At 46.1% G+C, this 27,459-nt stretch overlaps 1 protein-coding gene across 2 annotated transcripts; it reads left to right on the forward strand.

Annotated features, from left to right (window-relative positions):
* Nucleotides 1-1,512: 1,512 nt before the first annotated feature.
* LOC123136702 (uncharacterized) lies at nucleotides 1,513-10,330 on the forward strand. Of its 2 annotated transcripts, none has more exons than XM_044556175.1 (22): nucleotides 1,513-2,272; nucleotides 2,495-2,597; nucleotides 2,694-2,778; nucleotides 2,864-2,944; nucleotides 3,027-3,161; nucleotides 3,271-3,392; nucleotides 3,604-3,768; nucleotides 3,851-3,956; nucleotides 4,530-4,635; nucleotides 4,727-4,840; nucleotides 4,924-5,096; nucleotides 5,181-5,298; nucleotides 6,183-6,407; nucleotides 7,253-7,443; nucleotides 7,691-7,858; nucleotides 7,993-8,098; nucleotides 8,192-8,320; nucleotides 8,400-8,558; nucleotides 8,666-8,869; nucleotides 8,970-9,164; nucleotides 9,241-9,312; nucleotides 10,027-10,330. In XM_044556175.1, exons 1-22 carry the CDS (start codon nucleotides 1,688-1,690, stop codon nucleotides 10,138-10,140), a joined length of 3,456 nt encoding a protein of 1,151 aa, XP_044412110.1. In that variant the 5' UTR covers nucleotides 1,513-1,687; the 3' UTR covers nucleotides 10,141-10,330. The 2 variants fall into 2 exon arrangements, with proteins under 2 accessions (XP_044412110.1, XP_044412111.1); XM_044556176.1 differs by having other exon boundaries at nucleotides 4,730-4,840.
* The last annotated feature ends 17,129 nt before the right edge of the window (nucleotides 10,331-27,459 follow it).

The following is a 27,459-nucleotide window of genomic DNA, read 5'->3' on the forward strand; positions in this document are numbered from 1 at the left end:
AAGATACGAAGCACTTGCTTTTCCTTTGTAGAAAAGCGAAGGAGGTTTGGAAAAGGCTAGGGTTGGATTTGATTATTGAGAGAGCTTGTGAGATTGATCGTGCTGGAGAGGCAACATTGGAATACCTATTACTCCTTCCAAATCAACATCTGCGCATTATGGGGTACGAAAATGTTCGAGAAATGATAGCTATCTCAGCTTGGTATCTATGGTGGGAAAGAAGGAAATTAGTGCACAAGGAACTAACTCAAAATGCGACTCAAATCTCAATGGGGATCATAGCTCTTACATATAATTTTGTAAACGCATCATTTTCAAAGGCGTCCATGAAAAAGGGGGGTTGGCAATGTCCTTCTAGGGGCTTTGTGAAACTCAATGTTGATGCCTCTTTTGACCACGACTTGTTGGAGGGTACATTGGGGGCAGTATTGAGAGACGACAAAGGTAGGTTTATTGCAGGAGGGAATGGAAAGATAGACTACTGCGCGGATGTTCTCATGGCAGAGGCCTTAGCTCTCAAATTTGGCCTAAATTTAGCGCAAAGGGCAGGATGTAATCGCCTAATCATCAACTCTGACAATCTGGAGGTGATTGAGACCATGCAGGACGGAGGACAATCAACGGGAGCGGCGGCGGCAATCTTCGATGACTGCTATCACTATGCTTGTGATTTTATCATGGCTAAATTTGAACATTGTAATAGAGAGGCAAATAAAGTAGCACATGAACTTGCTAGATTAGCTAGGTTTTTTCCGACTTCGGATTGGTTTGAGGAGCCTATTACTGAACTCACAAACGATGTATTGGTTATTGATAATGAATAAAATTTCATTTTAATTCAAAAAAAAAGAGTTAGACTGCTCATAGTGGCAGTAATATAAGTAGTAACATGCATGCCACATAGGGCAAAAATATGATGTGACAAATAATTAATGAAGAGAGGTGCAAATAGAGTAAAAAATGTTGCCATCATATAGTGGTTCCCAATGTAAAATGACTATAAAGTAATAAATGAAGCTCTCTATATGTAGTACTAGCTCCCTCCTGGTTTATTAGTTCTCCTTGTTGTTTAAGTCAAACTTTGATCTTTAATTTAACTATTAAAAAATAAGTTATATACCCTAAAATTAATATTATTAGAAACATCTTTCAAATATGAATCCAACAATATAAGTTTTGTGACATACAACTTATAATTTGTCAGTCAAATTTACAATCAAAATTGGGCAAAAAATACAAATGAGACCAATAAACCCAAATGGAGGTAGTAGACTTTGCATTGTACAACAGGGCATGTTACTGGTTTAAGTTACTCTCACTATAACTCCTTATCGTAGTAGTACGATTATCTTGCTGGCAGGCGGGCCAGGGCTCACCCAAAGTCCAACCTCAACAGACACATGGGCCCTCTTCAGATCGTAGCCCGGAAGGCCGTGTGCCAGCTCAGCGCGGATCCATTCAAGGCCGCGCCCGAGGAACTAGCCGTTACAACACCCCACTTTCCCCACTATCTCGCCCATCATCGTCCCCACCTAGGATTCTTCCTCTACTACTGCTACCATATCACACGCCCCTCCTCCCCTCCCCGCAATCCTCCCAAATCCCCAAACCCAAGCCAATTTTTCCAGTCGCAAAGTTCCCCAATCCGCGGCGACATCGATCCCCAAATCCTCGCTCCTCGGCCGCGATGATGTTCACGGAGGGCCTCGACGAGTCGGCCATCAGCTGGATCAAGCAGGGCACGGACACTCCTCCGGCCGCGGCGAGGTCCCCGCTGGCGGAGCGGCTGCCTCTGGGCCAGATCTCGGCGGACGCGGCGGCGCCGAGGAGCCCCGCGCTGTACAACAGGGCGTGCGTCGGCCTCTTCTCCCCCAAGAGCCTGCCCCCGCCGGTGCGAACCGCCACGCGCCACTCGGGGCTCCTCGGCCGCCACTCCGTGCTCCTCGCCGCGGACTCCGAGGAGGAGGAGGAGGGGGAGGAGAGCGTCGCGTCCTGGGGGCTGACCGAGGACTGCGGCTACGGCTACTTCTCTGACCACACGGCCGAGGAGGACGGGGTGTGCTCCAGCGACTCCAGTCTGTTCCGGAGGGCGAGGGACCTGTACGGTAATGGCGTCGAGGACGAGGTCACGTCGCAGTTCAGCCGGAGGGGCGGCGGGCTTGCCCGGGGACAGTCCAAGGAGAACCTTCGGGTCGAGGTGCGAGCCGCGGCCGCGGCCGCGTTTGCCGGGAAAAGCTCCCGTGGTCAGGATCAGGTGGACTGCACCTCGCATGTAAGGATGCTACTCCAGCTTGTTTGATATTTTCTACTGTACAATTAGCGATTACTGAATCCTGTTGGTTAACAGTTCCATCCATGCTTGTTCATGCTTCATAATTACTCCCTCCGTCCCCTAATATAAGAGCGTTTTTGACACTAGGGAGTAGAAGTTTGCATAGGTGCGCAATTGTGCTGGCAAAAGTAGGAAGCAACTCTAATTATTATTTTTATCCAGGAGCGCTACGTTGATGTGCAGAAATTCCAGGATTTCGGGCCACCGAGTGCTCCCCCAATTGCCGCACGAGGTGGGGAGGTGGATGGCATTTTCGATGCAATTGGTGAGAGCAACGATCACTACTTATTGCAAACATAGTTTATTTGTATTTCCGTTTGCCTGGAAAAGATAATTAGACCATTACTTGATGTGCAAATAGCTGACGAGAGCGCAGGCTTTGAGAAGACTGAGATCTCCTCAGTGGCGGATATACTGGCTCAAGATGTTCATGAGCTTCCTACGAGGTACAGTAGATCATAATTTACATTTTGGAGTAGTTCAGGCACATGATTGCTTTTTTTTCCGTCTAACGAAAAAAATGCAATTCAGATCAACTGTTCAGGCGGATGGTGTTCAGATGCCGTACATCGAGAACAATTTATTAGCTCAGATACCCAGATTCACAACCAAGTGCGTTATTTATTTACTTGATACCCATTTGTAGACGTTTCATCTGTTTCCTGTTCTTATCGACCACTTCTTTACTTGACAGTGTCCAAAATGCATGGCAATCATTTGTTGCATATGATGCATGCTTTCGGCTTTGTCTGAATGCATGGGCAAAAAATTGCATGGAGGCTCCAGAATTCCTCCGCGACGAGTGCATGGTACTTAGAAGCGCCTTTGGGTATGCAACAACTCATGCATGAATTAATGTTATGGGTGATCTAGCTTTATGTCATTTGCCCTTAATATGCCTTTGGGCTCACAGCTTATGAACTCTTTATGCTGAATAGAATACAGAAATTTTTGCTTCATCCGAAGCATAAGAATCAAGATGATGGAAAACATACCTATGATAAGGATGAAAGTTGTAGCATGAAGGCAAGGAAACTTGTTAAACGGATTGAGATCGAAGGTATGACTCAGAACCACAGAACATCATCTATATAATATAGATTTCAACTTCAGTTTTTCTTAAACTGGAAATAATATCATTGAACAAACTCTTTTTGGAAATGAAATGTTAACAATCAACGCATTGCAGAATTTAAGTGTACAGATTACTTTGCGTGTGCGTTTCAAAAAAACTAATGGTTTGTTCTCATATTCTTATTGTTTGCTAACAGTAAGAAAGATACGTGTTGTACCGCAAAGACCAAAGCTTCGCTCAACGTCATCCTTTAGAAATCTCTACATGCAAGCTGGTAGCGAGTATGTCAGACAGATTTCTAAAATTCTGAAGAGCCAGGTTACTATGCTGACATCCACATCATCTACATCTTTGCCAGAAGGTTAAGAGGGTGCAAATGCTTTTATGGCTTATACCTGACAGAGTTCATTTCTGTATTTAGTAACACAATATCATACTTGCAGAAATGTTTACATGCACACTAGAATTAAAAAGCTCCCTCAAAGGTCAACAAAGAGATTCCATTTCTCTGCAATATTTGAAGCCGGGGACTGGTGAATCTCAACTCTTGTAAGTTCTATCCTACTCTCCCTCTGTTCCAAATTATCTGAACTTCTAGCTTTGTCCTAAGTCAAACTTCTTTAAGTTTGATCAAGTCTCTAGGAAAATATATTAACATCTACAACACCAAATTAGTTTCATTGGATTCATCATAACGTATATTTCCATACTATATATATTGACATATTTTTCTATAAAGTTGGTCAAACATAGAGAAGTTTAACTTAGAACAATACTAGAGCTTCAAATAATTGGGAAAAAATAGCTATGATTGTTTTATACACTTGCATATTCATTCTATCAATGGAATCAAAAGATTTTCTCAGATAATGTTCTTGAACCATATAATAACAGATATATTTAGCATATTTGGTGTTTTAAATATTATCATATTTTTCTATAGAGTTGTCAAACATAAAGAAGTTTCACTTAGAACAAAACTAGAACTTCAAATAATTGGGAACAGAGAAAATAGCTATGATTGTGTTATACACTTACATATTCATTCTACCAATGGAATTAAAATATTTGCTCAGACAATGTTCTTGAACCATCTACTAACAGTTAATACTTATGCTTCAGTTATCTAGAGGGCCAGGGAGACACTATTCTTGTTGAAGTACAAGACAACAATAGAGTTGTCATAGGCCATGCAGAAATTCAAGTTTCATCATTCAGTGATGCCCACGTATGTATTCTCAGTGCTCACATCCTCATTGTTGCAGTTGATTCATGAGTGTACTAAAATCCATTTCTCAATTGTACAAATTTGGAAACAGCAGGAGGAATTCACCAGATGGTGGCCTCTATACCTTGAGGATCAAGAATGTGTGGGCAAAATTCAGCTTTGTCTGAACTTGTCCATGCCTTCGGACAATTATGGATCTGCAAAGGTCTGCTCTTTTATTCTCCTCCTTATTATGAGTGTGCAAACATTAAATATCTATTCTTAATCTTAATGGTATTGTAAAAATAGATGCTGCAAGGTGGTCTGGCTGTCGATACAATTATATATGACATGGTTCTGGAAGCAGCAATGAGAGCTCAAAATTTCAACAGCAAAATGTTGCACATCAGTGGTTCGTGGAAATGGCTGTTGGATGAATTTTCTGATTACTATGGGGTATCAGACGCATATAGAAAATTGAGGTGATATATTATTTGGTTGTGTACGTTCAGTGATGGCTAGTAAATATAGCAAAACTTGATATTGGTATCTATGACATTTTACAGGTACCTTTGTTATATTATGAATGTGGCAACACCAACAAAGGATTGCTTGGAACTTACATATGAGCTGCTTCTCCCTGTCATAAAAGCACGGGATGACAGAACTTTAACAAGACAAGAGGTAATCTTTACATTAGGCTACTCCCAGTGGGTTGTCTCTTGTTGCAATACAATTTCAACATTGCATAGTATCTTAAGCTCTTTCGTGGACCATTCGAGCATTTGTATGACTCCACCTCAGATTGTTTCTAGGGCCTTGTGACAAGAGCTGTATATAAGATACAACTATAATCTCTCTCGTCATTAGTTAGGATGTCACCAATGCATTTTGGCCTATTTGCACCTTGGAGCACTGGGAGAGGCCCTAAAAAGGTCATGTTACAACATGAATACATGGCCAATAATTCATAGAAGTTTAACATGTCCTAGGGGACACGATGTGTACTAATTTGTGTACCTCTAGGCTGCTAACACCCCTGGTTTTTCTTCAAGTGGAAAGGTGGTCGTTAGCTTCCACTAGACATACCCTGGTTTTGTACATGAAAAAGGCTCCATGCAAATACTGCCAGACGACAAGAATACATAGGCCAATACTTTTAAGATGTCCTAGCGAACACAATGTGTACTAAATTCTAGACTACTAGCACCCCCAGTTTTTTCTTTAAGAGGAAGGTGGCTGTTAGCCTTCACGAGACAAGAGAGGTCTTTACATTAAAAAGGTTCCATGCAAATACTGTCAGATGACATGAATACATAGGCCAATAATTCATATAGTGTAAGAAGTTCAAAATGTCCAAGTGAACACAGTGTGAACTAAAACAGGCATGTGTGCCAAAGGTACAGCCACCCAGTGACCGTCTCTTTTCATCACTTATGTCAAGTATTAACAGAATTATTGAAGGCCTCATTCTTTTAAGGCAGGCAAGCGCCTCTCTAAAAAACAGAATTGTGGCAGAAATTGGATAACATTTTACGGAGCCTTGATTATTTTGTATGTGTGTGCAGAGAAGTATACTGCTTGACTGTGAAGATAGGATCAATGTTCTTCTTGCGATTGTGTTCGAAAATTATAAATCACTGGATGAGCTTTCTATTACGGGCTTATCGGAGCTATTTGGCCCGATATCAGATTTTGCTGCACCAGCTTTGGCACCTGCAGTTCAGATATTCAGTGTATTGCATGATATACTCTCTAATGAAGCACAGAGCATACTCAGGAGCTATCTGCAGGTCAGATATCCGAAATGCATACTTTGACGAAGTATTTTTCATTCAGATGCCTTTTTTTTTCTCAGAGCGACGAGTCGCACATGTCTAACTTATATAGGGGATGGTGAAGGCATTTATGTTTCCAATTTTATAGCTCAAATATATGTGATATTAGTACTTGTTCTATGCTGATTGTTCAAACACAGTACAGGCTAATAAGTTTATCATTATGATTATTTCTGATATTAGCTAAAGATTCCAAAGTATTTAATAGTCCAGTTTGGAGACTTGCATATTTAATAGTCCAAATTTGGAGACAAGTGAATTAGGGAAAACATGCTTCATTGGTTCGCATATGGTGCAGCTTACTCTCTTCTGAAAATTATATACCCCCGCTGTCCACAAATGTAAGACGTAAAGACCTCTCTTGTCTCATGAAGACATTATGCGTTAACATATTGGTTCGCATATTGTGAATCTTGATGTCTGCTTTAATCTCAAGACTTATGTTAATGCATTTTTTGAGATAGCATTGATCCTGTCTTTACTTTGCCAGGCAAGTGCCTCCTTTCTAAAAAAACAGAATTATGACAGAAATTGGATAACATTTTACGGAGCCTTGATTATTTTGTATGTTTGTGCAGAGAAGTATACTGCTTGACTTATGTTAATGCATAATCTCAAGACTTATGTTAAATTAAACTGCCAAAATGCCTTACATTTGTGGACAGGGGGAGAACCATAGATGGATTAAAGTTTCACCTATGATGCAACTTGCATTAGACTAGCATAAATAAAGGGTCTAGATGTATATTTGTTGATTATTTGTATAACCATATGTAAACAAATAAATCTCCCTTTTACAGACTGCTGCTGCAAAGAGGTGCAGGAGGCATATGATTGAGACAGACGAGTTCATGTCAAGCAATAATGACAATCTTCTTACTGACGACATGACTATTTCTGCTGCCTATCTCAAAATGAAGACATTATGCATTAACATAAGTCTTGAGATTCAAGCAGACATCAAGATTCACGATCAGAATATACTCCCAAGGTAGCAAATACTCCCTCCGTTCCCAAATATTTGTCTTTCTAGGCATTTCAAATGGACACAACATACGGATGCATGTAGACATATTTTAGAGTGTAGATTCACTCATTTTGCCCCGTACGTAGTCACTTGTTGAAATCTCTAGAAAGACAAATATTTCGGAACGGAGGGAGTATATGCTTGCTGTAGTAAAAGTATTTTTGTTTGCTTAGATACTACTCAGAATTCCGCTCACATTTTCCCCTTTTAGTTCGATAGATCTTCCAAACATAGCAGCATCTCTCTATAGTACAGAACTATGCAAACGGTTGAAGGGTTTTCTCTCTGCAAGTCCCCCATCAAGACCCTTACAACATGTTGCTGAACTGCTCATTGCGACTGCTGATTTTGAGAGAGATCTTGACTCCTGGCAAGTCAGGTAAGATAGAAACAACTAATAGATCATACAGTGGATATACTTTTACTGTATTCTCCAATTGATATGTGTCTCCAAATGCCCAAACCGCATATTCTTTTCAGCTGATTCGTTTTCTTTCATTTATACAATTGTAGACCTGTTCATGGGGGTGTACTTTCGAGGGAGTTGTTTCATGATTACATTATGGTGTGGATTGAAGATACCCGGTTGCACTTGCTTGATTATTGCAAAGCTGAGAAGGTAACCATAAACACACATCGTAGATAAAAACAGATCTTTTGTCTGACCTTGGCAGTTGGACTTCCTTGCATAAACCACCTTGCCCTTTTGCAGTTATCCTATCCTGCAGCATCTACAACTTCACCATTTGTTGAGCAAATATATGAGCAAATAAGAGAAAGCATAAATGAGTATGGAGTAGTTATCAACAGATGGCCTCAATATCTAATGAGTTTGGAGAGTGTATGTGCCATCACCTTGAATCAGTTTCCCACATTTTTCATGTAATGCACTCGACTGATATTCCTTTTCTCTTACTCAGGCTATTGCTGATGTCGAAAGAGAAGTTATGAAGGCACTGGAGAAGCAATACATGGAGACTCTAATGCCTCTGAGAGACGGCATACCAAAAATTCTTGAGAAGCATGTTCAAAGACTGACAAGAAGACAATCGGTAGCTCCATATGTTGTGCCAAATCAGGTATATAAGCTTGCATCATATCATGTGGTTAGTTCAGTCTATCTAAAAAAATGTGATTTGTTCAGTGGGTCGTTCACTAATGACCAGCTGATTGTTCTTCATCACAGTTAGGAACATTCATGAATACAGTTAAAAGAATGCTAGATGTGTTACACTGCCGGGTTGAGGATATTCTCAAATCGTGGGCAGCATATCTAACCATAGCAAACGGGACCACACTTTTTGGAGAGCAAATGAACTCCATCACTGTCATGTTGAGAAAGAAGTACAAGAAATACCTGCAGGCAATAGTGGAGAAGATTGTTAGTGAAGTAAGGATTATTCTGACACATTCTTAATGCTAATACCGTTCATCTGATTTAGACGAGACATTACATACATAGAGGTCACAATTTTGATTGTTGATTTCAGACACAAGCTAATCGGACTACAAGGCTAAAACGAATTCTTGAAGAAACAAAAGAGACTGAAGGTGAAAGTGAAATGCGTGAAAGGATGCAGGCTCTCCGTGCACAACTCTCTGATTCCATACACAACCTCCACGGGGTCTTTTCCTGCAGAATATTTGTTGCTATTTGCCGAGGTTTCTGGGATAGGTTGGGCCAGGTAAATACGAGGAGAAAAAACTTCTCCAAATGCTGCCATGACAATTTATGCTTACATATTAACTACATTTTGGCAGATTGTGTTGAGGTTTCTCGAGAGCAGAAAGGAGAACAGGATTTGGTACCGTGGATCCGATTACGCTCTAGGGGTAAGCCCACACTCATCATAAATATTCATCTGGGAATCAGCTCTAAGAAATGAAAACTGTTATTGGAAAATAGTAAGTTAGATGTCCTACAGTGTTTTATCTTATGTTAGGGAAGCAGCTCTAAGTAAACTGTATTAGGACGCAGCTCTTATATTATGTAAGCCCACACTCATCATCAACATTTATGTTATATTAGGGAAGCAGCTCTAAGAAATTAAATCTGTTACTGGAAAATAATAATACGGAATAATAGCATGGGCAATGTACACCGAGATAAACTAACAAGTTTGGTGTACCTGCAGTGTTCATCTTATACTCACTCGCATATTGGATGTAATAGTGTCTTATATTATGGGACGGAGGGACTATTAGGGGATGTAATAGTGTTCATCTATGTAACGAAAACTGTTATTGGAAAATAATAATGGAATGGCAGCACAGTAGCACGCATTGAGATATAATTATGGTGCTCCTCACAAAAAAGAAGTTACTATTATAGTGCTTATAAAGTTTGTATCACTTCATAGAGAATACTGGACTACATTTCCAGTGGGTGGTTCCATGCATTATCAAGGGACGACCAAGTTATATATGAAACTATAGATCACAGTGCAACATCTTGACAACAATAAGCGAGTAGATCCTTAGGATGACGGAGCTAGTAATATGGTGTAGTTTATAAATCTATTAATCCTGAGGAGCTACCTTGTGCAGATCCTGGATGACGTCTTCGCATCAGAGATGCAAAAGCTGCTGGGCAACGCTCTCCAGGATAAGGACCTGGATCCACCGCAATCGGTGATTGACGCTCGCTCTATCCTCTGTTGAGGGCGGCGTGGGAGAAGAACCGTGTAACATTCAGAAGGATCTCTGCTGAGAAGATCTGAAACATGTCCGAGGTGAAAGTTCGGTTTTGCTTTGTTTTAGTGTGCAGAATATATGTATACAGGTAGAGATGGCTCCATTCTTTCTGTTCATAGAGGGTTGGTAATTGTTTCAGAAAGTGAAGAGGGAAGTTGTCGTGGAGAAGAACCATGTAACATAAGATGGATCTCTGCTGAGAAGATGTGAAATATGTCCGAGGTGAAAGTTCGGTTTTGCTTTATTTTAGTGTGCAGAATATATGTATACAGGTAGAGATGGCTCCATTCTTTCTGTTCATAGTGGTTGGTAATTGTTCAGAAAGTGAAGAGGGAAGTTGTGTAATGATTAGTGGCAAGCAAGATTTGCTTTCCAAGAGTATATGTGTAATCGGTGATTGACGGCTGGGAGAAGAACTGTGTAACTTCAGATGGATCTCTGCTGAGAATATCTGAAATATGTCCGAGGTGAAAAGATGGCTTTGCTTTGTTTTAGTGTGCAGAATATATGTATACAGGTAGAGATGGCTCCATTCTTAAGTTCAAGTGGGCTGGTAATTGTTTCATAGTGGCAAGCAAGATTTGCTTTCCAAAAGAAAGAGTATATTTGGAATTTCTTGAAAAAAAGAGAGTATATTTGGCAGCTGAACTTCTCTGGAGAGTTCAGTTATGTGATTACATGTTAGATGTCAGCCAGTGAAATCAGAAATTTGGCTGTCACAGGATTTGTCTTTGGGGTGGTTGTTTCCAGTTGTTAAATCGAATAAACTATCCCTAGGCAGATCTCTTTGTTACAAAAAAAGGCTTTTCGCCCCTGATCATCAACAACCCGGTACAAACGCACGCCACCACAACACACACACCCAAGGCCGGATACATAGACGCTGAGGGCAGCAACATCACTCCTAGCACTACCACCGTGAAGAGATGAAGCTGCATACGACGAACCGTGGGCTCCAATGCGGCGTCTTCAGGAAGGAAATGACACCGAAGCGCCGCCACCAACCGATCCGAGGATGTTTCCCATGGAGCTGCACGACGGGCAATGAGAGCCACGACGATGCCTTCAAGCAGGGAACGAGCTTGCCGCCGCCAGTCCATCCGAAGATAGAACAAGTTTTCACCTTGGCCAACACTCATCGCCACCGAACGCCACACCCCGCCTACCACGCTGCCCACACGGCCATGGCCACCGGGCAGCACCAAGCCATGGGGCCTCGCCCGAGACCTGCCGCTACCCCAACCAAAGAGACGAGCGAAAAGGTCCCACCTTACGCACCCCTGGGCAACCCCCAACCCCGAGACCCAATAGGCCAGCCAGCATTGGCTTCCATCGACTCGTCTTGCAGCACTGGGCGCAAGATGAGCTCGGTCTGCAGCACCGTGCGCGAGACGAGGTCGGTCCTGTTGCATCGTGCACGAGACGAGCTCGGTCCTGATGCACCGTGCGGGAGACGAGCTCGGTTCTGCCGCACCGGGCGCGAGACAAGTGATGGACCGCAGCTGGGAGAAGTGATGTACACATGGTTACCTCGGATAAAATCATGATTGTTACATGTGGACATATTTTCCAGGTGACCTCAATTAACAATTACACCATATATTATTTTTTTTGCCCAAGACGAAATTACGACACCAAATCTTATTTTGTACAGAATTAATAGAGAACTATGTGTCAAGATGAAGAAAGAGATCACCAGCCTTTTGAAACAATCAACAACAGCACTGTTTGCTTACAAGAAAAAGAAAGTATATATTCTGATGGGCCATGCAAGAGATGCAACGTGCATGCAAGGGGGTGGGCCCCGGACCAACATGACGCATGCATGCAATTTAGTGCAAACCAGATGGGCTTGAGAAGGCCTCATGCCGTACGACTACAGAGATCGATCCACCGACGCCAGAATCAAGTGGCGGCTGCCCCGGTTTCTTTAATAAATAGCTAGCTACTGTTAGGGTTTAGATTCGGGTTTTTGTTTAGAGAAGTTTAGCTTTAGCTATTTTTATTTGTCTTCGCTCGTAGTGGCTAGTGCGACCGTCAAGGCATCTATCGAAACCCCATCTTGTGAAATTAATCCCATCTAGCATATTCGCAATTTTGAGATTGCTTGGCTATTATTTTCTTGCATGTTCTTCGATTTGCTTGCAGGAAAAATCCTTCGTGGATAGGTCAATCGCGCCGTTGGCTCGGTTGATAACGCCGTGGAGTTGGTTCAGCGATTGTCGTGGATATCAGTCGTGTACGGTTCTCCCTGTACGGTTGGTAGCTGGACCGTGAGGGTCAAGTCCCACCCAAAATCGTAGTTATCTTCCTCTCATCGAAAGATCGGGCCCCCCCTCACATCAAGTGGTATCAGTTTTCAGGTTCATCGGTGAGAGATTTACAATTTTATTAGGTTAGATTTTTTTTCAGTCCTACAACCCACAAAAAAAAGCCCAAAAAAATTAGATTAGTTCATCCGCTGCACCTATTTTTTTTAGCCTTTAGCAATTTGCATCTAGTATTTGCATCGTTGAATTCTTGGTTGCATTTATCCTGGTATTAGTGCTGGTTTAGATTAGTTTGGGAGAAAATTATCTACTACTCCCTCCATTCCGAAATAATTGTCTTTCTAGCCATCTCAAATGGACTACAACATACGGATGTATGTAGATATGTTTTAGAGTGTAGATTCACTCATTTTGCTCCGTATGTAGTCACGTGTTGAAAACTCTAGAAAGACAATTATTTCGGAATGGAGGGAGTAGATCGCACTCGTTTTTGTCTACCAAGATTTTCTGCCGAGTTGGTTGTTCATCAAAAAAAAAAAAAACAATTAGATCTTCGTCGGTGCAGTGCCGATCATATCGCTCCGTCCGCCGCCGCATCTCACGCCTGTTCGTATCATCATTCTTTTTAGTCGTCGGCTTGCATCACGAGTCCATCCATCTACAGGCGCCTTTGCTTCACGCGGGTAAACATCCATCATTGCACCCATCGCTGTCCGCTGTGTAAACCTTGTACGTTTTCTACTTGATTGTACTATTGATTGTTGGGAATTGCCTAGACACAGGTATTTCATTAATTTCCAATATCCAGTAGTACAACCGGTAGCTCCTAGTAGCCTTTGTTTCAGTCCTGTTATCCTCTTCAATCGTGTGTATACTTTGGTAACCGGCCTGGTAAAAAAAGCAAGAAAAAAAAGTGAAAAAAAAAACAGAGGAGAAAAAAGAGCAAAAAAAAAAAGAAATAGAAAAAAAAAATCAGGCCGGCTAGCATCTATTCTAGGCTGTTTTGTTCTATTCTGGACTAGCATCTATTATTTTTGCTGCTACTTGATCGCCACTCCATCTATCATATATTTTCGAGCTTTGTCATACATTGCGGATATACCTCACTTATATCTAGCTACTTGGAGCTATCATATTTTCATTCGGTTTTCACTCCCTTGATTCAGTATCTGGGCTTAGATTATTTTATCTCTTACTAGTCGACTGCCAGCACTAGTTAGGAGTTTGAGCAATTATTCAACTTGCATTGCTATTTGCTAAATTGTGCCACTGATATTGTGAGTTGAGAAGCCTTTTCCAAGCTACACTTTTTCTACCAATAAGTACAGGTTCCGGCTCTACTGATTCCTGGTTATCGCTCCATCCAATCTTCATCTGTCGTTTGAGGCCAACACCAACGCGCCGATCACCACCTGCTGCATTGGTAAGAACAAGTAAGAATTTGATACTAAGCTTGAGTGTGAGAGAAATTTTGTCCACCACATCCTGTTAGTTCATAGGGATTATAAATTGTGTTTTTTTCTCTTTCGCTAACAATGACACAGGATCAACCCACACTTGAGGGTCTCACCGCGGATGTGAAAGTCACCAGCGAGCGTCTTGCCCAACTTGAGGGTGCTCAGATTGCGACCGAAGAAAGGCTCAAGGCCATAGAGGATGCACAGGGTATTGCAAACACACAGCTAAAGGACATCTTGTCACGTCTTGACGACTTGCGGACTGCACCCCCCATCAACAACAATGTTGATCCTCGCAACTCCCCGGGTGGCGGCGCTATTTCGCGAGCTCGGCGTGTGCCCATGGGCCATCCACAACACCCAGCTACTGCCACTGATGCCGCCACCATAAACCAGCACCAACAAATTCCTCCCGCCGTCGAGCAACATGGGGACAACTACGAGGATTATTCTGGTGACACCAAAGACGACCAAATGGTCAACCACCACAATGACCGTGCTCATCGACAACTACGTTTCAACCATCACGGTATGCCACGAGGTCAACCCAGGTATGATGTTAGAGATTATGAACACTCTAGTGCCAAAATCAAATTTACTATGCCTGCTTTCAACGGTAAATATAATCCAGATGTTTATCTTGATTGGGAACTTTCTGTTGAACAAAAATTTGCATGTCATGATATTCCTGAGAACCAAAGAGTTAGGGCAGCCACTAGTGAATTTACAAACTTTGCTTCCATGTGGTGGAGTGAATATTGTCGTATTAATGCAAATAATATACCTACTACTTGGGATGTTTTAAAACGAACTATGCGACAACGTTATGTTCCTTCATATTATGCTCGTGATAAGCTAAATGAATTGCAACGTTTAAAACAAGGTAGTAGTTCTGTAGAGGATTATTATCAAGAATTGCAAACTGGTTTAGTGCGATGTGGATTAGTTGAAACGACGATGCTATGATGGCTAGATTTTTAGGTGGTTTGAATCATGATATTCATGATATATTGGACTATAAGGAGTTCAGTTCTATTACTCGTTTATTTCATTTTGCTTGTAAAGCTGAAAGGGAAGTACAGGGACGACACAACAAGGGACGAGGTAACTTTTCTGCAGGTCGTCACTCATCATGGACACACTCTCCAACTATCCCACCCACTACCGAGGCAACACCACATATCTTGAACAGTGGTGCACTCCCAACAAGTTTGAAATCAGCTCCACAATCCTCTGCGGCATCGAGAGCAATTTCTCAAGCACCCACCACTTCATCTGGATGCACAAGAGACATGAAGTGTCATATATGCAAAGGTGACGGGCACTTGATGAAGGACTGCCCAAATAAGCGTGCATTCATTGTGCGGGAAGATGGTGAGTACTCCTCTGCTAGTGATTTGGATGAAGATACACATGCTATGCTTGCCTCTAATAATGCAGGTGACACCAAGGAGCATGATACAGAGGAGATACATATTAATGCCGAGATGGCAGATCAATACCCAAGCCTTGTAACCATGCGAGTACTTAGTGCCCAGGTGGGGCATACTAAGATGCCTCAACGCCATAATCTTTTTCAAACTAAGTTTGTTGTCAAAGGGCATTCTGTTAGTGTAATCGTTGATGGTGGAAGCTGCAATAATTTGGCGAGTATTGATATGGTAGAGAAACTTTGCCTCACCACTACACGACACCCCCATCCATATTACATCCAATGGTTCAACGACTGTGGTAAGTTGAAGGTAACACGTCGTGTGAGGGTCCATTTTACACTTGGTTCGTATCATGATTATGTTGATTGCGATGTTGTTCCTATGCAAGCTTGTTCTTTATTGTTAGGTCGACCTTGGCAATATGATAATAGTGTTATCCATCATGGTAGAACAAATTCATATAGTCTCATGTTCGAAGGAAAAACCATTAACTTGCTTCCCATGACCCCTGATAAAATAATAAATGATGAAAAAGCTAAATCAACGGATCGTATTACGCATAGTATGCTTACTATCAATTTTGAAAAATTTCCGTTGAGTGCCCCAACTTATGATCTGGACAAACCGCATGCTCAGCTAGTTCAGTTTCGTCCCCATACTTCATATATAGACTCTGTGTGGGATAAAATTTATCATGTTATTCATAATGGTGCTATTCCAAATTTCTCACATCCGCATGAGCTAACACATTCGAAAGAGAATATACATGTTGCATCTAGTTTTGCTTTGCCCTGTGATGAGTTTCTGGTACACAAAAGTCGAGGACGACTTTGTTTTCAAGGAAGGGAGGATGATGTACACATGGTTACCTCGGATAAAATCATGATTGTTACATGTGGACATATTTTCCAGGTGACTTCAATTAACAATTACACCATATATTATTTTTTTGCCCAAGACGAAATTACGACACCAAATCTTATTTTGTACAGAATTAATAGAGAACTATGTGTCAAGATGAAGAAAGAGATCACCAGCCTTTTGAAACAATCAAAAACAGCACTGTTTGCTTACAAGAAAAAGAAAGTATATATTCTGATGGGCCATGCAAGATATGCAACGTGCATGCAAGGGGGTGGGCCCCGGACCAACAAGACGCATGCATGCAATTTAGTGCAAACCAGATGGGCTTGAGAAGGCCTCATGCCGTACGACTACAGAGATCGATCCACCGACGCCAGAATCAAGTGGCGGCTGCCCCGGTTTCTTTAATAAATAGCTAGCTACTGTTAGGGTTTAGACTCGGGTTTTTTTAGAGAAGTTTAGCTTTAGCTACTTTTATTTGTCTTCGCTCGTAGCGGCTAGTGCGACCGTCAAGGCATCTATCGGAACCTCATCTTGTGAGATTAATCCCATCTAGCATATTTGCAATTTTGAGATTGCTTGGCTATTATTTTCTTGCATGTTCTTCGATTTACTTGCAGGAAAAATCCTTCGTGGATAGGTCGATCGCGCCGTTGGCTCGGTTGATAACGCCGTGGAGTTGGTTCAGCGATTGCCGTGGATATCAGTCGTGTACGGTTCTCCCTGTACGGGTGGTAGCCGGACCGTGAGGGTCAAGTCCCACCCAAAATCGTAGTTATCTTCCTCTCATCGAAAGATCGGGCCCCAGTTCACATCAAGAAGGCTAACCCTTCGACGAAAGTAGCTCCCGGATGACGAGGAAATGGGTCGAAGGTCGAAACAAGCCGCCTATGGACGAGTCGACGCCGAAACATGCCAGCCGCCGCCACAGCCGACCTGCCAAGCTGCTGTGGAGCCATCCACGGCCAGAGCAGTAGCCACACCGGACCACTATCCAACCCGCGTCGCCCGCCGAGCTCCAAGCGTCGGAGCCGCCAGACACGCACTTCCCGCTTCCGGCGAGCCACCCGCAGCCACCCGAACACGCCGGACCGAGCCACCATGAGCCAGCACACCGGAGCTACCACCACGTCGGAGCCTACACTACATCGGAGCGCAGCAGAGGCGGCCAACCCGCGCCGCCCACGGCCCTCGCCGCGAGGTGCGGTAGCGGATAGATTTGGTCGAGGCCATCCTCCACCATCGAGACCCCCACACGCGCCTCCATCCAGTGTGTCGTCCGAAGCACGACGAGCACGCCGCCGATCACTAGACACGGCCCCCGCCGCCACGGCCCGCACCACCCACGTGCAGCCGGCCTGAGGGGGCCCGATCCGGATCTGGATCGAGAGGCCTAGCCCCGCCGTCCCGCGCAGACACGCCCCACCTGGCCCGCGCAGCCACCGCAACCAGCACGCCCGCCACCGCTGCCCACGCGCCACGCCGCCGCCGGCCCCCCGCCGACCACCGTGTCCCGCGCCGCGCGCCGCCTTCCAGGAGGGAAGTGAGCCCCGTCGCCGCCGATGCGCACCAGGCTTTGCCCGGTCGCGCCCTCTGGCGACGGTGAGGGGAAGGAAAGGCAGGAGGAGGGCTAGGGCCGGCGGCGCCTAGGGCTTCGCCCAGCCGCTCGCGGGAGCGGTCGGGGCGAAGCGAGTCTCCGGTCGCCGGCTCCCTCTCTCTGTGTCTATCAGTCCCCCAGAAAAGTCTGCAGATCTCTTTGTTAAGTGAATCAAAAACCTCTCTTCGGTGGTGAATTAATATAAAGCTGAGATAGTAGGGAACAATTTGGGGTATAGATGAACGGCATGATAAGTCAAATGCATGTTTACCCTGTTAATTACATATGCATGATGACACTCTTCATTAGTTTGCTATGCATTGTCATACTCTTCGTAGTACTTTTTTTAGAATGCTACCTTTGGTTTCAAACTATAGGGGGAGTTCAATATGTACATCTTTGCTCGACCCGGGGGGGGGGGGGGGGGGTATCTATAGCGTTTCTTTGTTATAGTGTGCGGAATATAACAAAATTGTAACCGGTTTTGTTATCAATCACCAATTTTTTTAGTGCCCAGATGGTTCATGCTATAGTTGAAAAAAAGTGCGTTCCAGAAATAAGAAGGAAAAAAACTAAAGCAACCAAGTGATCCATGATGTTGGAGAAGAAAAGAGTGTTCCAAAAAATAAAGAGAAAAATAAAGAAAGAGTATTCTACTACCTTCGTTCGGGTCTGTTAGGCCCTCTTGCATTTTGGGTCCAAGTTTGACCAACTATTTGACTAAAAAAAATATAAAGTACACAAAGTACATTGTTAGATTTACATTTGAAAGAAGTTTTCTATGATATAATTTTTGTGGCATATAATTTATATCTTGTCAGTTAAATTAATGGTCAAACTTTGGCTCAAAATGAAAGGGGCCTAATAAACCCGGATGGAGGGAGTAGAAAATAAATAGGAACGAGAACTAATGAGGGTGAGCTAGGAGGAGGAAGAAGATAAGGAGTCGCTGATGGACGCAGTGATGTTGACGTGGTGCTGATTGGCGCGAAGAAACGAGTTGACAAAGAGGTTAGGAGTAGAAGATGTAGGGAAGGACAGCTAGACAGGGAAGAGAAGAATGACAATTAGCCCTTCTAGCAATGACTGGTATATGGGCTGGAGGTGAAGCTTATTGGTGACTATGTTCAGATTGCCACTCGCCTCCCAGTTAGTGTGCATTTGCAAAGTTGAATGGACCTTTGAGAATGATCTCTATAGTTATTTTTTGTTTTGTGTCAACAATATGTGTTTGTTTAATCCACTCTATTATATTGTAAATATGAAAAAATTCGTCACTATTGAAACGCATGACGAAGATGAAGTGGGCATCATCTAAGGCTTCAGCGAGAAATGTCTCGCTACGATGAAAAACAGAGCGGGAAGGGAGGGTTTGACAGAAAAAGAGAAGGGTGCGTCGTGGGTGGAGTTTTTGTGTTGAGGCCATGTGTTGAAGATAGCACGACGGATAGCCCGTAGCAACACATAGGCATTCTGCTAGTGTTACTTAGTTGTCATGTTATCTTCAGTTTTGTTGTCGCTATTTCGTTTACGATTACATGCTTACTCAAGTTTCTAGCCACATAGCTTAAGTTAATTTTTAGTATCTGCTCAATATTCCTTCATACGGTTGTGTATTGTTCCTGGTAACTCTGTATTTCTTTAAAGAATTAGTTTTTCCAAAGAATTTTGTTGTAATCTCTCATTCACCCCTTCTAGTCGATTAACTTAGTCCTAGAAGACATATAGTATTACATCATCAAGCAAGTGTAGTTTTGCATACCACTTCTTATGAGTGAACGAGCTGCAACCATCATCCAACTACAATAATAAACAAACAAGATAATTGCTTGAAAAATTACAAAAAGAAAAAGAAAACCCACCCCTTCACTATTCATTGATGGTCGTTCTACGGCCTCAAACCTACACCAGGCAATTCATCGATGCCTGCAGATAATTGCTTAAAGAGGTTATCTTTTGCAAAACTATGAGCATCCTTAAAAAGTGTAGGCCAATAAATCATATTGTAATACCTTAGGTGCAGTTCTGTCTCCAAAACAGATAAGAATAGCTCCTTAGAAAGAACTAGTACTCAACACTTAGATAAAAGAACCACAACATGTTACACTTTACGGTGGCTTGAACCTGGATACAAAACATGTGTCTTAGCCCCAAGTTTTTTGTATTGTTTTAGCCATTGGTCAAACAAAAAAGGGGAGGGGTATCCCTTATCTTCTTTGTATCTACATGTTCATCATTGGCAATCATACCAATTGCTAGTGGAATAGACAAGATCTTGTTTGCATCAACCGCATAGAGTATGCCTATGGCCAACTGCTCGTCCCATTCTCTAGCCTCTTGGTTAATTAGCTCAACAATGTTTGTAATCATTACATTACATCTAGCAATAATCACTTGCCTCCAGGACTACGTGGAATCCAAGCGTCACTCCAAATATTTATAGATGTATCATCTCCTACATGACATATGCATCTTTGTTGAAGGATTGAATTCCTGCCCACAAGCTCTGCCAAGTGTATGACGAACCTTCCTTCAGACCAACACTTACCAAATCACCAGAAGAAAAAAATTGTCTATGAGAATTTTTGCACACGAGGAATCAAGCTCCGATAATAGGCACCAACATGATTTTGCCAGGAATGCCATATTGAAGCAATGTAGATTACAAAATATCATTACCTCCATATTTCTCTGGAATGCACATCTTCCACTATGCCAACCAATGAATGTGCTTATGTTGGTCATCACCGCCCCACCATTAACAAATCATGGCATGTGTGATCCCTTTAATGGCTAGCTTGGGGAGTTAGAAAACTGGCATAGCATACGCCAACACCGCTTGAGTGATCGCCTTTAGAAGAACTCCAATTGTTCCATAGGATAAACACTTATATTCTCACTGTCGGCCCAATGGGAATCAGGGTACCACGGCCAGTCTGCCTCGGGCCCAAAGGGCGACACTTTGGCCGGTCCATGACCGGTGGCCCTGCTTCGGCCACCCCGCAGGAAGATGCCTCACGAGGGGCGAGCCTCGCGAGGTGCTCTTGCCGCCAAGCAGAGCCCTACCAAGGCCGCCAAGTACCAGGGTGCCTCGCGAGGCTCCCCTGGTGAGGCCACCTCATGAGACAAGATGTACGGCTCCAGCCGCGGGGCTCTGCCCCCGTCACGTGGATGACGTCCCATCGTCAGGATAAGGACGGCGGGGCATGACCAAGGCCCATTTCCATTCTGGTGATAGGGGAGTAGTGGTGTCTGTCTCCCCCAAAGCAAGTCCCAAAGAATTTCCTCTTTGGTGAAAGAAGACCATGATGGATCGGCACGCCAAGGCGGAGGTCATCGCCGAGCCCACCAGCGCGTTATGAAGACTACTTTATCAGGCGAAGGCCGCCTTTAGTCAGGATAGGCCTGGGCGCCTGTCCCCCTTTGAGTTGCCGCCCTGTGGCCACCCTTTCCCGCTCATATTTTCGGGGAAGAGGACCAAGGTAAGATAAAAGGGGCAGAGCCGCCTTCATGCAAGGGGATCAAGCCATTGTCCCCCACCTTTCGTGTACCTTGAGCCACGAGCTCTCCATTGCAGAGCAATACAACACAGACACGATTAGGGTATTACATCAACACGGTGGCCCGAACCTGGGTAGCTCACGCGTCCCATTCACATCCAGTGAGAGCCCAGCATGCCCATCGCAGTCATGAGGTAGTCGACGTCGTGTCGTAGGTTGCCAAGCAAAGCCCCCTGGAGTTCGAACCCTAGTTCTTGGAGAAGTTTCTTGGACGTAGATCCTAGACTCCGACATTTGGCACGTGAGGTAGGGGGACTTCCCGTCTTCGCGCCTTCGACCTTGATGTCAAGGCTAACATGGGAAACACCGCCACTTGCCGAGAGCGTGCCGCGCCGCCGTCAGGGCCCGCGGTGCGCCCGCCGCCCGAAGTGCTCCTGGGCGGCGCCCCCGTGCCGCCGCCATGCCCGTCGGGGAGCGGGCCACCTCCTCCCTTCGTCTGTCGGTCGGCGAGCAAGGGCTCGACTGCTCCTCCACCGCATCCTCGCCCTCGGCTCACGACCCTCCCGCTCCGCACGTCGCCCTGCTCATGGCTCAGGGGTTGCTGCGCTCTCGCCCAACCAAGGACGGTCGCGATGCTTGGCTTGCATGCATCACCAAGCTTGTCTCCGCCGCCTGCGTCGGTCGGGAACTCCTCTACTCCTTCCCCGTTCCACCGTGGTGTGCCAAGCAACTAGGACACACTGAGCCCAGGGGAGTAGCAGGGAGGCGTTGCGCGGCGTCCGCCTTGGAATTCTCACAGGGCTCACCCGCGCAAGGCGGCATCACTGGCCATTGCCTCTCCCACGACCACGGCAGAATACGGGAGCCTCACGGCCCTGGCAGTGGTGCTGTGGCCAGTGGGGGCTCTCACGGTCCCCGTGGGGTGGCCTGCATCTTGGGAGGGGCCCAGGCCCCTTCGTCTAGCCACCACCTCAAGTGCTTCTCGCGCCAAGTGAACGCGGCGCTCCCGATGCCCAAATCCTCCTGCCTCCTCAAGTGGTCCGAGTTCCATGTCGCCTTCGACACCAACGATCACCCCAAGTCCATTAGGGCACTGGGGGATGTCCCTCTTTTGTGTACTCCCACTATCGGCGGGGTAGCCATTACCAAGATGCTCATTGACGGCGGCGCGGGCCTCAATGTGCTCTCTATGGAAATCTTCAAGGCGCTCCACATGCCCCATGGGCGTCTGGCGCCCACCAGGCCCTTCTTAGGTGTTGCCAATGGCTCCACTCTGCCCTTGGGGAAAGTGCGCCTTCTCATCACCTTTGGCACCCACAAGAACTACCGAATAGAGTCCACCACCTTCGATGTGGCTCGCATCAGCCTACCCTACAACGCCATCTTGGGCTATCCGGCGCTCTCCAAGTTCGTGGCTGCGACTCACCATGCTTACGGCCTCATCAAGATTCCCAACAACAACGGTACCCTCACCATTCGTTGTGATGAGAGGGACGTAACACACGCCCTCGTGCGCGTCTACAAGGGGGTCGTCGCCGCATCACTGGCCAAGGAGGACGCCCCTGAGCTTGTCAAGTCAGTGCCTGTGAAGAAGAAGCTACTATTCTCCCAGGCACGGGTCGAGACCAAGAAGGTATCATTGGATGGGAGCGGCGGGGGCCCCTTTCTCACCATCAGCAGCGGTCTTACCCCCGATCAGGAGGGCTCCCTCGTTGCTTTTCTCCGGGCGAATGCAAATATGTTCGCTTGGACAGCCTCAGACATGACCGGCGTGCCAAGGGAGGCGATCGAGCACCACTTGGCGGTGTGTCCCACATGCGCCTTGTCAAGCAGAAGGTACGACACCAGGCGCCCGAGAAGCAGGGGTTCATCGTTGAGGAGGTCAAAAAGCTCCAGGACGCCGGAATCATCCGCGAAGTGCTCCACCCGAAGTGGATCGTCAACCCCGTGGTCATTGCTAAGCCGCACGATGGCAAGCGCATGTGCATCGACTTCACCAATCTCAACAAGGCCTGCCCCAAGGAACACTTTCCGCTGCCAAGGATTGACCAGATGTTGGGAAACGTTGCATGGAAAATAAAAAAATTCTACACACACGCAAAATCTATCAAGGAGGTGCATAACAACGAGGGGGAGAGTGTGTCTACGTACCCTCGTAGACCATAAGCGGAAGCGTTTAGTAACGCGGTTGATGTAGTCAAACTTCTTCACGATCCAACCGATCAAGTACCGAACATATGCCACCTTCGTGTTCAGCACACGTTCAGCTCGATGACGTCCACGCCTTCTTGATCTAGCAAGGCGGCGAGGTAGTGGATGAGTTCCGGCAGCACAACGACATGGTGACGATGACGGTGATGCTATCTCTGCAGGGCTTTGCCTAAGCACTATGAAAATATGACCGAGGGTGTAAATGGTGGAGGGGGCCGATGCACATGGCTAGAAGATTGTCGTGGTTATGTGTGGCGCCCCCTCCTAATGATGTGATCCTGTTATCAAATGACAACTCATGTCTATGGTTAGGAAACTTTAACCATTTTTTGATCAACGAGCTAGTCTACTAGAGGCCCACTAGGGACACGGTATTTGTTTATGTATCCACACATGTATTTAAGTTTCCGGTCAATACAATTCTAGCATGAATAATAAACCTTTATCATGATTAAGGAAATATAATAATAACCATTTTATTATTGCCTCTAGGGCATATTTCCATCACCAGATAGTACTCCACCACTGGTTGCGACATGATGTGCTTCCTTGATTCCTTTTCAGACTATCATCAAATCAAGATGGCAATGGAGGACAAGGAGAAAACCGCCTTCATCACCCCATGCAGAGTGTTCTGCTATGTATACATGCCCTTTGGCCTGAAGAGTGTGGGGGCCACCTTCCAGAGGTTGACGTGCATCTTCCTGGGGTGCCGTATGGGGAGAAATGCGGAGGCATATACGTTGACGCCATTGTCATCAAAACGCGCGAGGCGTGCACCCTCATCGAGAATCTGGGAGAGACCTTTGCCAACTTGCGCAACGTAAACCTTAAGCTCAACCCCGCCAAATGTGTCTTCGGCGTTCCTTCTGGCAAGCATCATGGCTTCCTGATATCCCATCGCGGCATCGAGGCAAACCCTGAGAAGATCAAGGCCATCGAGGAAATGCGGCCGCCCCGTAACCTCAAGGAAATGTAGCGCCTGGCGGGGTGCATGGCCTCACTCGGTCACTTCATATCCAAGTTTGGCGAGCAGGCTCTGTCATTCTTCAACCTCATAAAAGGGGCCTGGCCCCTTCAAGTGGACCCCCGAGGCTGACGCCGCCTTCGAGGACCTCAAGAGGTACCTCACGAGCCCTCCCGTCATGGTCGCCCCGCGCCCACACGAGTGCCTTCTGCTGTACTTGGCGGCCACCCCTCCAAATGGCCAGCGGGGCCCTAGTTGTGGAGTGGGAGGAGCAAGTCTATGCCAAGAAGAAGCCTGCTGGGGCGACGCATGCGGATGCCGCCCCCACAGAGGCGCCTCTCGAGCCCCTGAAGGCCATGCGAGAGCCTGCTGAGGACCCTCCTTAGGAGGTCCTGACGCCCCCTCAAGAGGCCTCGGGAGCCGCCCCGATTCCCTCTCAGGAGGCTACGGGAGCCCGGCCTCCAGAGGCCCCCGTGGTGCGGCTGCCTGAGCCCCTCGGTGAGCACGACGTCGACACCATGGTCACGCACCATGTCGAGCACCCTGTCTAATTCATCAGCACGATGCTGCGAGATGCACGCAAATGACACCCCATGCAGTAGAAGCTCCTCCTAGCGCTCCTCATGGCCTCTAGAAAGTTGCGCCACTACTTCTAGGGTCACCCGGTCAGGGTGATCTCCTCCTATCCGCTGGAGCAGGTCCTATGGAGCCCGAACGCCACCAGTCGTGTCGCCGAATGGAACATCAAGTTGTAGCCGCATTGCTATCACAGCCTCAACATACGTCCCCGCACCCTCGAGGCGGGCGACCTTGTCCTGTACCGGATGCTCTCCAGAGAGGGACTCCACAAACTCTCACCCATGTGGGAGGGCCCTTTCAGGGGAACACACATCTCCCGGCCCGGCACGGCACAACTTGAAACGGAGGAGGGTGTTTCGGTACAAAACACATGGAACATCTAGCATCTCGTAAGTTCTATCGTGACCACATGGATACGACGAAATGGGGTTGTACACACCCCGAAGCTCTCTCTACCAGCGCTGCCTTTAGCACACGGGAGCTCCCTCCCACTCTCGTGGAAGCCCCATGCTCCGCACTGGCGGCCTACTTACCTGAGGGGCCTCTCGGCCGTCACATCCTCAAGCTTACCTATGTCGAACATGACAGCATGTATCTTTCTGTTATGTACCGAACCTGCTTCATACATCAGTAAAGTTTATTTCCCAAAAGCAGTCGGCATCCTTGTAGCTGAGTTTGCCTGAAGAAGCGCGCCCGCATTTACCCCTGTGTGTTTCACGCGAGCGGGGCTGAGTATGGTGTATGTGCTTTGGACAGTCACAATAGCACTGCAGAACCCAAGTGACTGAGCCATGGCTCGCGGGCCCGCTCCCGTGCACATCACCTCATTAGGTCCTTTGTGCTCTTTTCTCCTTGTGCGACACCATAGGTGGCTTTGCGAGCGCCCCCCGCTACATTACTTGTGAAAACTTGGCAATCTCCTTGGTGCAGGGTATCAAAGGCCCCAGGAGCCCCCCTCGGAAGGTCTGAAGTGTTGCGCTCTGCGGAGGACTTGCTTCAAGCTACACGCCTCTAAAGAGCTAAGTCTAAGCGCCCCTTGGGTTCTCTTCCTCTCATTTTCCCTTCGAGGTACCTTGACTTCCTTGGCATGAGTGCTTGTGCGTCAAGTGGGGGACTCTGAGCATCGCACCTCAGGGGCTCCAACCAACCCAAGAGCCCTACACCCTCTAGCCTTGTTGAGAGCACGCTCCAAGCATACCAGTGACGGTCGTAGCCCTCTTAGGGGGCTAGGTCCCCACGACACAGGGCACAAGGGCAACGTAAGTAGGAAGGAGAAGATCTAGGGGAGGAAACAAAAACGCAGGAAACATAAGTACTTACACATATTGTGAGATATAAGACATTTTGATGCCCCACCAGGCTACATTGGTTGCGAAGGGTAAAAAGAAGGGGCCATCCTCAAGGGTCCGCCTCAGGCGTTGCCCGCGCCTAGTCGTTATCCTCGTCTTCGCTCTTGACGCTCCCGGGGCTCCCATCGCTTTTGCTCCGGCTGGAGGAGTCGGAGCCGCTTCCGCTCTTGCTCTCCGCGTGTCACATCCCTAGCTTCTGGTACTGCCTGGTGTTGCATAATGCTTGCATCCTGTTTAACTTTCATGGAAAATTTGAAATTTGGGGTGATCAAACCCTAGCACCTCATTAATCCTCTTAGGTTAAATTTAAAATATTTTTAATGGACCCAAAATGCTCTAATTAAAGCTCATCATTTTTGAATTGGTTGAAAACCTCTGCCAAAAATGGTGCACATTTTTCTAGGTCATCCTGGATTTTTGAATTAACTCATACTGTATTTGAATTGGGGCATTTAAATAATATAATATTTTAAAATGCTCCAACAATTTTGGATTTAGTTGAGGGCCTCTGGAATAATTCATTTATTGCCCATAACTATTTTCAGAATTTTTAGAAGTGATTTGGTTTGGAAACCAAATCAAAACAAATCTACAAAAATTAGAAAATAGAAATAGAAATAAGAAAGGAGAAAACCTACCTGGCCTTACCTGTAGTCGGCCCAGCTGCACTGGCCAGCCCACCTGGGGTAGAGCCGTCTTCAACCTCTGACTACTGGCAGAGGCGTGACTGCGCGCGCGCCGTAGCTCGCCACCTCCTGCTTGTCGTTGTCCGCCTAGAGCTGGCTACGAATGACACGCGACCCCCTCGATCCCCTCTCACTCTCCCCATGCCCCTCTCCCTCCTCTGTCTCTCTCCCACGCTCCTCCCCGGACGTGCCCGAGACCGCCGACGAGCACCACCGCGGCCACCAGCGTCCCCACGCCCAGCCAGTTAGGCCACAAACTCCTCCTTGGATCCGTGAAGCTCTACCCCGACGCACGCGACGCCGGGTGCCCACAAGCCACGCCATCTCCGCCGTCTTCATCCTTGGGTCCCGACGATTGCCGCCGTGATTCCGA

The sequence above is a fragment of the Triticum aestivum genome, chromosome 6B (genome assembly GCF_018294505.1).
Source record: "Triticum aestivum cultivar Chinese Spring chromosome 6B, IWGSC CS RefSeq v2.1, whole genome shotgun sequence".
NCBI lineage: Eukaryota > Viridiplantae > Streptophyta > Magnoliopsida > Poales > Poaceae > Triticum > Triticum aestivum.